The 14,104-nt window shown below is 37.5% G+C and overlaps 1 protein-coding gene across 3 annotated transcripts; it reads right to left on the reverse strand.

The window, feature by feature from the left end:
• Positions 1–519: 519 nt before the first annotated feature.
• Positions 520–14,096, reverse strand: LOC106882129 (transmembrane protein 201). 3 transcript variants are annotated; one of them, XM_052977027.1, is made up of 10 exons: positions 12,433–14,096; positions 8,561–8,678; positions 7,732–7,902; positions 6,887–7,090; positions 5,894–6,138; positions 5,106–5,300; positions 4,367–4,941; positions 3,315–3,422; positions 2,275–2,529; positions 520–1,896 (listed from the first exon to the last, which is right to left on the reverse strand). In XM_052977027.1, the coding sequence occupies exons 3-10, from the start codon at positions 7,822–7,824 to the stop codon at positions 1,700–1,702; spliced, it is 1,872 nt and encodes a 623-aa protein (XP_052832987.1). In that variant the 5' UTR covers positions 7,825–7,902; positions 8,561–8,678; positions 12,433–14,096; the 3' UTR covers positions 520–1,699. The 3 variants fall into 3 exon arrangements, with proteins under 3 accessions (XP_052832987.1, XP_014788178.2, XP_014788179.1); XM_014932692.2 differs by lacking the exon at positions 12,433–14,096 and adding an exon at positions 10,833–10,947; XM_014932693.2 differs by lacking the exons at positions 8,561–8,678; positions 12,433–14,096 and adding an exon at positions 10,833–10,947.
• Between the last annotated feature and the right edge of the window lie 8 nt (positions 14,097–14,104).

The raw sequence follows: 14,104 nt of genomic DNA on the forward strand, positions 1-14,104 counted from the left end.
TACCCTTTCAGATATACTTACATTGTGATTTCTGCAATGTGGTGCATAAATTGTCAAGTAAATGAGACGCATCTTTGCCTCCACTGATTCACTTGCAAAGTGTTGAGTAAAATTATTTCGTTGCAGACCTCCTTTGGGTCTTTTTATTATCACTGCGACACACATAGTCCCCAGTTGGTAACATTGATTTCAAGGCCCTCCTAGATGAGAGACTGACATTCCACTTAATGTCTATGTTCCATGCTGGCATGGATTGGAGAGTTATTAATGTAGAAATATGGTATCGTAGCTACTAACAGTTGAGGGTTGCGTAGTCTAGACGGCGTTTTTAGATTTCATTATTCTCTTTAACCCGGGCAAAGCCGGGTATTTCTGCTAGTAATATATATATATACATAATATATATATATACATAATATATCTATATGAAACATCATTTAGCCTCCCACTTTTTGGGGGTAGGACTAGTATACAAAACATACACACAGACCCACATATACACACACATAAATACATATATAAAATGTATATTTATTTTTTTTTAAATGGAATATAAAATGAAATACAATATATACACATAAATACATCATACATACATATAAATACATATATACATCATACATACATATAAATACATATATACATCATACATACATATAAATACATATATTCATACACACAATTACATATACATATACAATATATGTATAGAGATATACATAAACACACGCACATTACATATATATATACACATAATTACATATTTATACCATATATATACATAAATGTGTGTATATATATATATATATATATACATACATACATATATATATATACACACACACATTTTTGTTTATCATTTACACCAACAAATGTCTCGTTTGTTCCTTTTTTTAGGTATGAATATTCTTCGTGTTGAATTACATTTTAAAAATACTTTCATCAACTGGAATCAAGTTTTCCCATCGTTAACATATTTTTCTGTGTAGCTAATTACTGTCATTTTATAATTAACCAGCAACCATTTTCTCAGCCATTCCTGTTTCACTCTTTACCATTCAGGCTACCCTTGTCAAAATAATGCTTATTATTCATTCATATTGTTTTAAATTAATCATCTATTATCTCATTACTTTGAGATTTCAAAGATGTGATTGATTACTTTTAGAATGACATTGTAGGGTAGGTGTGAGAGGCAGGATCTGGTCAGTTTGAACATAAAATAAGTAGAATATTTAGATTTCTCTGTCAAATGTAATCCTTATTTCTTCACAGTGTTTTAAATTAATCATGGATTATCCCATGGCTTTGAGAATTTGATGATGTGATAGTTCATTTTTAGAATGACATTGTAAGGTAGGTGTAAGAGGCCTGATCTGGCCAGGTTGAATGAGATATGTTCAGTTTAAATGCTAAATGAATTTTTTTTTTCTTCTTTCTGTTTCATTTTTCATTGTCTGAAGCCCAAAGAGAAAATTTATTCTGTATTTTGTAACCAAAGTCTGCAAACTGTGAAGAACAGATAAAGAAATCTTCACAAATAGTGCCAAGTCAGAATCTCACAACATTCTGGTTGTTCCCAGTCAAGAATCTTCCTTTTTTTTTAACTGACAGTAGAGATTTCTTTTGTGTGACAAAGCAATGGGCAAAAAAAAAAAATGAGTTAATGGCAAAAAGAAACTGAAGCAGTTTACTGCCATCATAATTCCAGCCGAGTGTGGTCTGTAAAAAACCGAATCAACTGATGCGTGACGTGTTTGGTGTAGTATGACGCTTGAGTGGCAGCAAGTGAGAAATATAAGGAAAGGGGGAAGTCTCTGAGTAACACTATGAGGATGAGGACAACATTAACAGCGATGCTGAAGGCCAGGAACATTGCTTTACTTGTTGTGGGAGCTGAAAATAGATGGAAAAAGACATTAGAAGAAGAGACAGAGAAAGAAAGGAAAATATTCAAACATTTGGGAAAAATTACAATTTGAGGAAAAAGATTTGGCAGAAAATGTACTGAAAATATATTAGTCATGTCACCTATTTTGACCAACACAAGCTTGATTACAATGTTTTTCATAAGTGATATTTATTTTTTTTTTTAGAATATATATTTATAGTGGGATGCCTTGTTTTTAAAGAAGCAAAAGTAGGTGACTATTCTTAAACACCTGGAAAACACTAATTAACTAACACACCTGGAGCTATCTATGGTACTACTTTCGTTCACAACCTACCTGTGCTACATGTGGTGCAATCTGTAGTAATTAATTCACCACTCACCTGTGCTACATGTGGTACTATCTGTGGTACTGTCTACTAAACAAGAATCTGTGTTTGATTTCTTCATTGAACTTTGAAAATCGTTTTGTCTGTCAGATTTCTCAAATTGGTCATCAGAACCAAACTCATGACAGCTTTTAGAATCCGAAGGTTTAATTGAGAAAGAATCCGAGAACACAGAAGCTGTATCGTTGAACTGGTTGGAAGAAGAGAACTTGGACGACGACGATAGGCTGTTCTTGTCAAGATACGTACCTGGAAATTCGAGAGAGAGAGAGAAAGAGAGAGAGATGGTTTAAAACACACGGCATAAACTCAAACAAGGTGGGACACAACAAGCAAATCCATAAATACAAAATCAACAAGAGAAATATTCTACAGTTAAGTGACCTACACAATAGAGCCACTGTTTAGTATTTAAACCAGCCATATCCAGCCTAAATATTCTGTTTCAGGTTCAAACCAGCCAGATCTGGCTTCTAAGAATGATTTGAATACTAAAAGGTTAACCTTCCTGTTTTTAAAAGACGTCGACAATCGCTGTTGCCTGAATAGTAAAATCTACACCCTATCTACCTCCATAAACTCACATGGACTCTTCCTAACCAGATTTTGACTAAGTGCACTGTACCTCACTACAGTTTATATATTTCTTAATATCCCTTAATAGGTACCATAGTGAGGTACAATCTACTTGTGTCAAAGTACTGCTGTATGTACATAGACACGCAGAATTATACTTCAACATTGTACTTAGGTGGACTTGTCATATTCTCCCTACAATGTCATTCTAAGAATAAAGCAGTCACACTGAAATCTCAAAGCTAGGAGATAATCCATGATCGATTCAAAACGTGAATAAATGAACATTTGACAGAGTAATGCTAAAGGGACACCCAGAGCTGGCCCCATTGGTTTCTAACACTTACCATTCTCCTCCCAGCATCTCCCCCATATATTTTCATTCCTCCCTTCATTAGCTTTTCTGGAACATTCCAGAGAACAGAAAGAGAGAGAGAGAAAAACAAACAAGTACTTACCAGACGATGAGACGTTCTTCTTATCATAGAGTAACCTGGCAGGGGCAATGTCCCCTCGTGATAAAACAGATGAAGGACTGCGGGGCCACCTGTTGAATGAACCCATACCTGAAAGCAAATAGGAAGTGTCAGGCAGAATACCTCTTGGTGTTGGCTTCCATCTCTTTTTGCCATTTATATTAACATTACCGATCTTACTTTGGACAAAAGTAAAATATTGACCAGGCAAAATACTGGAGGGGTGGAGATGTAAATGAAAATTGTTAAGGGGATACCCCAGCATGACCACAGTAAAAAAAAAAAAATTTTTAATTAATCTACTCTTAATTAAAAAGGAGAAACAGATATGTGTGGTAATGTGCTTAATGAGGTTGTTAGGGTATGACTTTTAATACTAACATGTCTGAGGCCAATCCCTCGTCTTATGATAAAAATAATCCTGAAACAAAATACACTTTGACCCTGCAGTATTTATTCCACCTCCTGTTCTGAATTCAGATCCCACTATGCTAAAGTTAGAATTCATCTTTCTGGGGTTAATAAAAAACTACACTAGGACAGGGGACTGGCAGAACCCCATTAGAGCAGGGAATGAGGTGCCTTGTGGTATTTCTTTTGACTTCAATTCCTGCCATGGCCTACTTGGGTGATAGACTTTCTAGTTTAACATCAAAACAGGGTCCTGGAGTCAATTTAACAACAGAGGCCACTTTGTGGCTAATATTTGAGACGAAGTCACCAGCCTGAGAATATCTTCTGCCCAACTTTAACCAGTCTTAGAGGCATCACAACATAAAATAGAGAGTGTTTAGTGTTGCAGGAACGAAGAAACCCCACTGGTGCTGGTGTTATGATCAAAAGCACCCAGTATAGTCTGTAAAGTGGTTAATGCCAGGAAGGGCATGCAACCATGGAAAGCATAACAGGGCATGGTCATCCAAGCTAAGAGAACATAACTCCAAGTAAGAACTGTTTTGATCTGGGAAAACCCAACTGGTACAGAAAGCAGGCATAAAAATGATACACAGACATAGAAAAGGAAAATAACTTACTAGATTTAGAGGTATTAAAGGATCGTCCGAGGTTAATGCTGTCCATCTTCAGACCAAGGATTTTATCTGAGATACTGTTGTGTTGATCATCTGGAAGTGACTGATAATGGGACAATGGAGAAAGAGGAGAGAGGTTGGAAGCATTGAACTGGTTCAGTAATCCACTGGAAGAAAAACATTTTTTGATGGGGGAGGAATATGAGGAGAATAAGTTGGGCGAAGTGCTCCGACATCTGTTGAACGCAGACCCATCAGATGCTTTGCTAAGGGAACCAAAACTGGGAATGTCTGTCTGACTTCCAGAAGAAAACGGCGGAAAGTTTGTCTGAACAGAAAGTGGGCTCCATGATGACTTCCTGACGGGGAAATTGATTAGAGAAGCAGAGCTCTTACTCCTGTGTAGAGGACGAGTTGATGGGTAGAGGGGTTTGCAACGGAGCAATGGTGATGCGGAAAAGGATTTATAGGAACTGGCAGATGAGTTGGCTGTATGGTAGCTTTTCACAGACCCTGGCTTTGGGGAACTGCATGAAGAATCACTGAGTGATGTCTGTGATGCAAAACTGTCAGAATAACTGAAAAGATTCAAGAAAAAAAAAAAGAGAAATATCCATTTAGCTGCTTGAAGGTGACAGTATGTGTCTGTGTCTATATAAATATATGTGTGTGTGTGTGTGTATACATATATAGTCTGTGGTGTGTATGAGCACAGATTCATTTGAAATGGAAACAAACTTACTCTAATTCTTCTTGGCTTTGGTAATTCACTCTGGTCCAAACCAGACAAAGACAGGTAGAAACGGTGTTGACAATATGACAGAGACAGTGCAGGCCAACAGCGAGAGGGGAGGCAGGTCTGTCGTGGAGGAACATCAAGCCCACCACATTGAGCAGGAGCCAGAGGAGGGCATCGACCACGTCAGCAGCATATAAACTGAAGCAAAAAGAAATTGAATACGGATAGAAATGGATAAGTGAATGCTTGCTACAAATTAGCGGTGCATGTGTGTGCATCCATATATATATATATATATATATGCGACACACACAAACACACATATGGCAACACATACGTCGACATACACACACACACATATATATATATGGCAACAAACACACATACACATGTATGGCGATAAACACACACATATATATATGGTCACACACAGATTTATTAATGAAGGGAGCCTTAAATCTGTCAGCAAGAAAATTCTGTAGTGAAGAAAAAACATTTTTCGTTAATAAACTAGCCCTATCAGGTGGCTTTTAAGCTAGCTCCTGTGGAGGGCTCTTCATTAGGTCTTGGGCCCAGCAATGACACTTCATGCATTGAGTACATTCTTTTATTCTTTTACTTGCTTCAGTCATTTCACTGCGGCCATACTGGAGCACCGCCTTTAGTCGAGAAAATCAATGTTAGCTTGGAAGGATTTCACATCACACAATGATTATGGGCAAGGCATGAACATCATCAAAACTTCAATCCTAATCAAAGAGAAACTGGCAAAGTGGGATGAGAAGACTTACCTGACTCTTCCAAGAAATAAAAACTTTGATGCCAGGCAGAAGAAGAGACCAGAAATAGCAATGGGACAAACATTTCTGGTGAGCAGCTGACACAGATGAACTGACCAAACGGGCAACATCATTGTTGAGAAGAAGTTGAAAGAGACTTGGAAGATGCATACGATAAGGAGGATCATAGCCGAGACAAAACTGAACATTTGTAGGAGGGACGGCAGCTGGTCTTGAACACACGACAACTTGGATGACTGAAGTTAAAGCAACAACACAATGAATAGAATTAGTGAAACCTTCATTTCAATATAAATACAGCAAAACCTCGGTTTAAGAATGTCTCTCGTCATCAACAAATCAGTTTACAAACAATTTTTCTAATTTAAAACATCTCAGGTGACAAACAGGTGTCTTGAGTAATAAACATATAAGCTGGCATTGACGGTTGGCAACAAGCTGGGAGGATTTATTTCTCACTGGACAGGTAATTTTTTTTGCTGATCCCATCTATAATGGAACAATAAACTATATATGTATATATATGTATATGTATATATATGTATATATATATATGTATATATATATATATATATATATATATAATTTGCACACATATCTTGTACTGCTTGGTTCTTTTACTTGTTTCAGTCATAGGACCGTGGCCATGCTGGGGCATCACCTTCAAGAGTTTAGTCAAATTGATCCCAGGACTTATTTTTAAGGTTAACTACTTATTTTATTGGTCACAATTGTTGTTGTTGTTGTTTAGCCCCAGGTCAGTCTTAATCCACTGAGCCTATGACCAAAGATGCTCCATCCATGCCCATCTCCTCTTTTATTCTAATTAGTGTACATCAGGGACTACAGCATCCAAATATATTTTTCTTAAGGCTTGAAGAGGGGAAGAAGAAACAAGATAAGGAAAGCCTTTCCTCATAAAGTGAGCTCGTCCAACCCATGCCAGCATGGAAAGCAGATGTTAAATGATGATGATGAGTTTACCTGAGATGAGGTAGAAGTAGAGACTGTAGAGAGAGAAGATGTAGGGGACAAAGCACTGCCACTGAGAGTCTGGGGGTATTTCATCTTCAAAAACATATCGAGTTTCTCCAGCTCCTGTTGGACATAAAGTTTACACTTGTAGCAGAGATTGTAGATTTTCTCCAGGTGTTCTTTGTAATCGTTCACCTCTTTGTTGTAGTTGGCCTAAACAATTTGGAAAACAAGAAAATACTATTATTAATAAGAATCCTTTATTTGCCACCAGCGCAAAGGATTAGGGGGGACAATACAGACATAAAGAGGGGGTTTACATATGAAATGATAAAATAAAGAAAAAATATATAAGCATACAATAAAGGGACGTATATATAGTATACAAAAGTAAAAAGAAAAAAGGATGATAGAGATACAGTGCTCCAGATACAAGAGAGACCTCTAAGGAAAGGGATAATCAAGGAACCCCACTGCCTAAGACCTCCCTGAACACCAAGGGTCCTCTCCAGTTCCTTTCCTCCAACTCACGGGTCTACACTTAGAGCAGTACCATCCACTCTTGCCGTTTAGGCTATTTTTCACCCAACTTTCAATAAATTCACTGAAGGACAGCACTTCCCCCGCCACCCTTACTTGCCTTTTCAAATGGAACTTGAAAAGTCAATAAGACCTTTACCAAAGAGGAATGTATCTGTCCTCATGCCTTTCAACCTTGACCACCAGACAACTTCTTTCACCACAGGCAAAGAAAAACAGCCTTGCCTGCCCAATTAAAGGAGGGCAACAGGACAATCATCATTGAATTTGTATAACAGTATTAATAATAATTGACACAACATTACAAGACTAACCTCAACAAATGGTTTAAAGACAGCCAACTGTTGAACTTTGAGAAGTTGTCTTTCATTGCAGGCAGAACAGAGACCATTGGATAAAGGAACCATTTTCTGTTTGGAACAGGAAATTGGGAAGTTGAGTTCGGGAGACCATTGAGCTGGAATTGGTTTATTGTAATCACCATCCTAAATAACAAAAAGAAAAAAAAAATTAAGAAAAAATATATCAAAATTTGGAATAGAAAAAAAATAATCAAAAATATACCAAAAGCAAAACAAAATGATACAGGATGAAGACCACAACTGGTGTATCCATTGTTTTTTGACATGGGACAAGACTTATGCTCATTGGTTTGTTCAGTCTCAGGTATCTTTATCTTTTACTTACTGTGGCCATGCTGGGGCACCATCTTGAAGACACGCACACACAAACACACGTTGGGCTTCTTTCAGTTTCCATCTATCAAATCCACTCACAAGGCTTTGATCGGCTTGAGGCTACAGTAGAAGATACTTGCCCTGGGTGTCATCCAGTGGGACTGAACCTGGAACCATGTGTGTGGGAAGCAAACTTCTTACCACACGGCCACGCCTGTTCTTATGTTAATATTATTTCTAACAGATGCAAAGCCACACAATTTGGTAGAGGTGAGGGCTTACAGTTACAACTGACATTCATATTCAACAAGTACTTCAGTTTATTTGACCCCAGAAAGCCAAGTTGATCTTGGTAGAGTTTGAACACACAACATAAAGATAAACATTACTTCAAGACATTTTGTCTGTCCCCTTATCAATCCCCTCATTACTCACAAATGTATTAATGTCACCTTTATCTTCTTACCTTTTTAAATCCATTGTATTGTTCACAGTGGGGGCAATCCCAACAATTACAATTACCAAAGGGGACGGTGGATTTCTCACTACAAAACCAACACACAACTCGAACGGGGAACTTGGCCCTAAAAATAATAAATACAAAATAATACAGTGATACCACCAAGCTCATCTTACAAATCAATTTTCCCCATTGAAATTAACTAAAATATAATTAATCCGTTCCAACCCCGTCAAAACCACTCAAAAATAATTTTTCATGGGTTTTAAAACAGAAAAGGTAGATACAAGTAACATGGCAATTATAAAAAGAGAATGCAAAAGAAATATGCCAAAACTGACATCGCCTGTGTCGCATAAAAAGCACCAGGTCCACCCTGCTGAGTGGTTGGTGTCAGGAAGGGCATCCAGCTGTAAAAATCCTGCCAAAACAGTCACAGAAGTCTGGTGCAGGCTTCTGTCAGGTTGGCTCTTGTGAAACCGTCGCACCCATGCCAGCATGGAAGGCGAACGTTAAATGATGATGATCGTGATATATGTTTGTGGATCTGTGTCCCCACCGCCATCGCTTATCAACCGATGTTGGTGTGTTTACGTCCCCATAATATAGAGGTTCGGCAAAAGTGACCGATGAAATAAGTATTAGGCTTACAAAAAATAAGTCCTGGGATCGATCTAATTGACAACATAAATGATTCTCAGTCTTTTCAAAAACAAAAACACCTTTTATTTAAAGGAATTTTCCCCAGACACCCTATAAAACAATAACTGACTCAAACGAAATATTCGCCCAATCCTTGCAAGCATGGAAAAACAGGCGTAAGACAAACGAACAACTTCATCCCCGGTTTTGAAAAGTCTGCCTTGTCAACAAATTGTGAGCTCAGCTGACAAACCTTTAAAAGTCCGAGGGGCCCCCAGCCATCCTGCTTGGGCACCACTGGACTATACCCAGCTCCCCAAATATCTACCGTCTCGTGTTAGAAATCAATAAATGCAGTTGCTGTCTTCGATCTGTCTCCGGGATCGGCAATGAAACAAGATCTAATTCTATATCTGTGTGGTTGGTTTTGTTTCATCTACGTCCCAACTCATTTGATCAAAAGACAACCCTGCCAGGAACATCCCGATTTTTATTTCTAGGCAGATAGTCTACCTTGGACTATACTACCAAATGTGTTTCATTTGAAATAGTAAAGTTTAATTAATTCCTTAACCCCAGGTCAGTCCCCAACGATCAGACCATGATCAAAAGGCATTCTAACCATGACCGTCCCAACTTTTCAGACAACAGTAGACGTGATTTAAGGGAGTTGACTGCTGTTTCTAACAGATCGAACGTTCCACGTGATCGAACGTCAGCACGTGTATTGGTGTAGATTTAACAATCCCAATACTAACACTGTGACAATTGCACGTATAAGAAATTAATATACTACCACATGTTGGGTGGTAATCGAAGGATCAAGCGATCGAATAGCTGTTGATCCTTCTAGCCATGTCCACCCCAATTTTAATTTTTTTCTTCTTTTCATGCATAGTGTACCTAAGACTACATTAACAAAAATGTCCTGCGAGAGTAGCCTGCGGTTCGAAGACAGAAAGGCGGGAAAGATTGGCTGCTATTTCTAACAGGTCTAGCGATCGCGTAAACGTTTCCTTGTAATGTGGTAAAGATTTAATTAATTTAAACAATCACTGCAAGTCGTGTGTGAGGTTTAAGGCAAGACAAAAGATACTTAATAGTGACAACCATATTTTTCTAGAAATGTCCGTGAAATATACATATCTGTCTGTCTCTGTTACTCGAAAACAGAAGCTAAAATCTATTGTTTCTAATGTTAAATCCTTGCAATCGGTGATTAATTAAAGTATATAAAGAAAAGCGGTAAAGTGTTTCGTTCGGACTTTGGGAGTTTAAAAAGCAAAGATGCAGACATTCCGAGTTAATTAAAGTATTTAATGAGGTGTGTCGTGTTTTTATTAATGAAAATAAAGAAAATAATGGTCCAGATGGACTATACGTAATGTGAACCTAATAATAGAAAAGAGTAAAATTAGAGACGGAAGATATATATTTGTATAATATAGAGAGATATTTCTCTAATGCAGATATATCTTCCTAAATCTGTCGAGTGTCCGTCCAAGATCGTGGCTTCGTGACTCCGACACGTGTTGGCGCCAAATTAAAAGAAAAAAAACAAGAAAATAAAACAAAATTCTGAAAAAAAAAAAATTTCGATGCAAATCAATTGAAAGAGTAACAACAAGAAGCTCACCTAATTAATTTAAATATTACAATAGTACAACCAAATAGTGCAAAAACTGCGAGAAAAGCGGCGACGATCTGTAAATAAAAGAAATACTCCATGGTGGACATGGACATCTAACGGAAGTGTCGGCATCTATAACGGAAGTGACGTCAATCAGCATGGCAGCTGATGGACGACGTTTCAGGGTTTGGGGTTAAATTTTCCATCAAATATTGACTAAAACAAACACAGCGAGAGACTTTCGGGGGATTAGTAAATATTTTAGCCTTGACTGGTGGTGATTCGGGTTTTGCACGATAACGGTTTCGATTCCTGGACTGCGCGGTGCGTCTTGAGCAAAACACTTTATTTCAAGTTGCTTTGCGATCCGAGATATGGAACACCTTTGACCTGTTGTTTATATATATATACATACATACACTTGCTCGTTGTAACTACACATGTCTTTGTTTTTCTATAAATTTGAACCATATATATATAGAAAATAAATCCCTAGACTCTCCAGCAAGAAATTAATGACCCGTCTTTCTCGGATTCAAGAGTCTACCATTATTATATAGGCAATGCTTGGTATCGACAGACAAAATAGTCGAGTTCAAATCTCACCCAGGTCGACTTTACGTTTCATTTTTCGGTAAATTTTTATCCTTTCACCCGCACGATTTTCACTAAGAAAAAAAAATCTGATTTTTTGTGTGGAATCAAGTACCCTGACCGCCTAATATGCTGTAAACTCCTTATTTCCGTTCGGAGAAAAAAAGTGGGCGACAGGACCACCACCCCGTCATCGTTGGAATATTTTTTTTCGTTGAATGAACTACGGTGACCTCTTAATACGCTACAATACTCTTTTGGGGGTCTGGAAAACGGAGTGGGGTGAGGTGGAAGCTTCGGAAATTTCACCCCCACCCCATTTAATCTTTTCACCCTCACGATTTTCACATCTCCGTATTTTTCGCAAAAAAAAAAATTGTAGAAGAGTAAAAATTGAAGAATTTTGGTCGGGGGGAATTAAAATTTGAAAGTACCGTTTTTAAATAAAGTTTTAAATATTTTTATGAACACTTTTCTGGAACCTCCACAAGGTCCACATGAAAGGGATTGCACACATATACCTATATAAATTCCTGTACATATCAAATAATATATATCTCTCACTAAATAGAATACTTTTATGTTGATCCCACTCATGACACAACAGTATACATGTATATATAAATGTGTGTGTGTGTGTAATATGTCAACATTATTTCACCACTTTACAGACAATGGCAGACTGAAGAACAATACATTGAAGAAATCAATGAGTTTGGAATGTGAAATATCTTTAGGAATTTGCTGCTATTGTTTGGGTACAGAATAAAAGAAAGCTTTTGATAGCACTAGTCCACCATGGAAACCAAAAACAGCAAGGATTGTGGAACCATTTCAAACAACAGGAGATATATTGAATGAAATGCCAAAACCAACCAGTTTCCACCTATCCATCTATCTGTCTATTTACCTACACATACACATAGACATGCATGTACACACATACACATACACATGTATCTATGCACTTTTAGCATTACAAACGAAAAACAATATAGTAGAGGTTATTTACTTCAGCTTTAGTAATATTCTTCCGTCTTCTTCCTTGGTTCCATTCCTGGTTCTTGTTGTACTCCTGGGGTTTTAACTTTGGTTACATTTTAGTCTTTTTAACTTTGATTATATTGGTCATATTCTACTTTGACCACATACATTTTGTTCATCACACACACACACAAGATTTATGCATTTACCTTGGAAAATCAGACAGATTAACACACATCCAAATACACACCTGTATTCATGTGTGTGTGTGAGTGTGTATTTGTAGGATACATGATGCTTGCATCCCAAGTGTGAGATGATACATGTCGGAGAGACATGGACTGCAAATGTGGAAGAAGTATAGAGACTGGAAAACTTTGAGTTGGTTCTGCTGCATATTTAAAGACAGTCGTGTGTGAATAATGAAGAGGAGGAGAGATGAGTGGAGGTTTCAGTTGTGTAAAAACAAGAGGAGAAGCAAAGGTGTGTGAACAAGGAAGAAGTGAGCCCAGTGGAAAGGGACCACAGAAAAGTGGATAGGGGCCATAGAAGAAGATGTGAAACAAGTGAAAAAGAGTCCCAAACAGGGAGATGGAAAGAGAAATGGCAAAACTGCAGCAGACAGTGAAATATCAGAGATAACACATCTGATGATTGGGAGCCTGGGAAAATAGATGTAAAATAGTGAGATTCTTTTCATTAATATGCTTGTGTGTGTGATTAAAAGCAAAAAATATTAGGTAAATAAAGAATTCAATAGGTGAAGTAAATGAAATATTTCATAAAATATCGATGAAATAAGCACACACACGAGTAATGTAGAGGAATAATGTAAAGGTTCAATGTATAGGGGTAATGTATAGGGTTGATTCAAAGATCTAAATATCGCAATGTATAGGGAGAAAGGTATAGAAACATCAGACAAGAGAAAAGTCCAAAAGCGAGATAGATGAGGGGAAGAATTATTGATCTTGCTAGAGAGTTTGGCCCCAGATTAGTTTCCATCAACCTTAACACAATCAAGCCATGATGGAAGCTACTATAGGGTCACTTAGCCCACAAGAAATAGCAACTAAATTCCCTTTATGTCTTTAAAAGGTGAAGGATTTATTGGATATTGTGTTTATAGATATCTATAAAAACAAAAACAAGATGGTCATGGCTGGAAAGCCTTTAACTATAGTCTGCTCCATCAGGCATTATTTAGGAGTAAGTAATGGCAACAACTTCCGCACAATTTTCTTGACAGCTGTAAATATGTACCCTGTAAGGTACCGTGGATATCACTAGGTACCACAGGAGATAGAACTGGCTCACTGGCAAATTCGTAACACTGAGTGAAACGCTTAGCGGCATTTTATCCGTCTTTATGTTTTACATTCTGAGTTCAAATTCTACCTAGGTCAACTTTGCCTTTTATCTTTTCGGGGGTCGATAAATGAAGTCCCAGTTGAGCAGTGGGGTCAATGTAATCGACTTACCCACCTGCCTCAAACATTTGAAACCAATAGATTCAGGTGGTGGGCTGGTCAAATCATTAGGACATGGGCAAAATGCTGACCAATATTTCGTCTGCTTTAATTTCTGAGTTTAAATTCCTCCACAATCCACATTGTCTCTCATCCTTTTGGGGTCAATAGAATAAGTACCACCTCAGCCCTGGGGTCATTGTAATTGACTTTCCTGCCTCTCCCAAATAT

Source organism: Octopus bimaculoides, chromosome 26 (genome assembly GCF_001194135.2).
Source record: "Octopus bimaculoides isolate UCB-OBI-ISO-001 chromosome 26, ASM119413v2, whole genome shotgun sequence".
Lineage (NCBI taxonomy): Eukaryota > Metazoa > Mollusca > Cephalopoda > Octopoda > Octopodidae > Octopus > Octopus bimaculoides.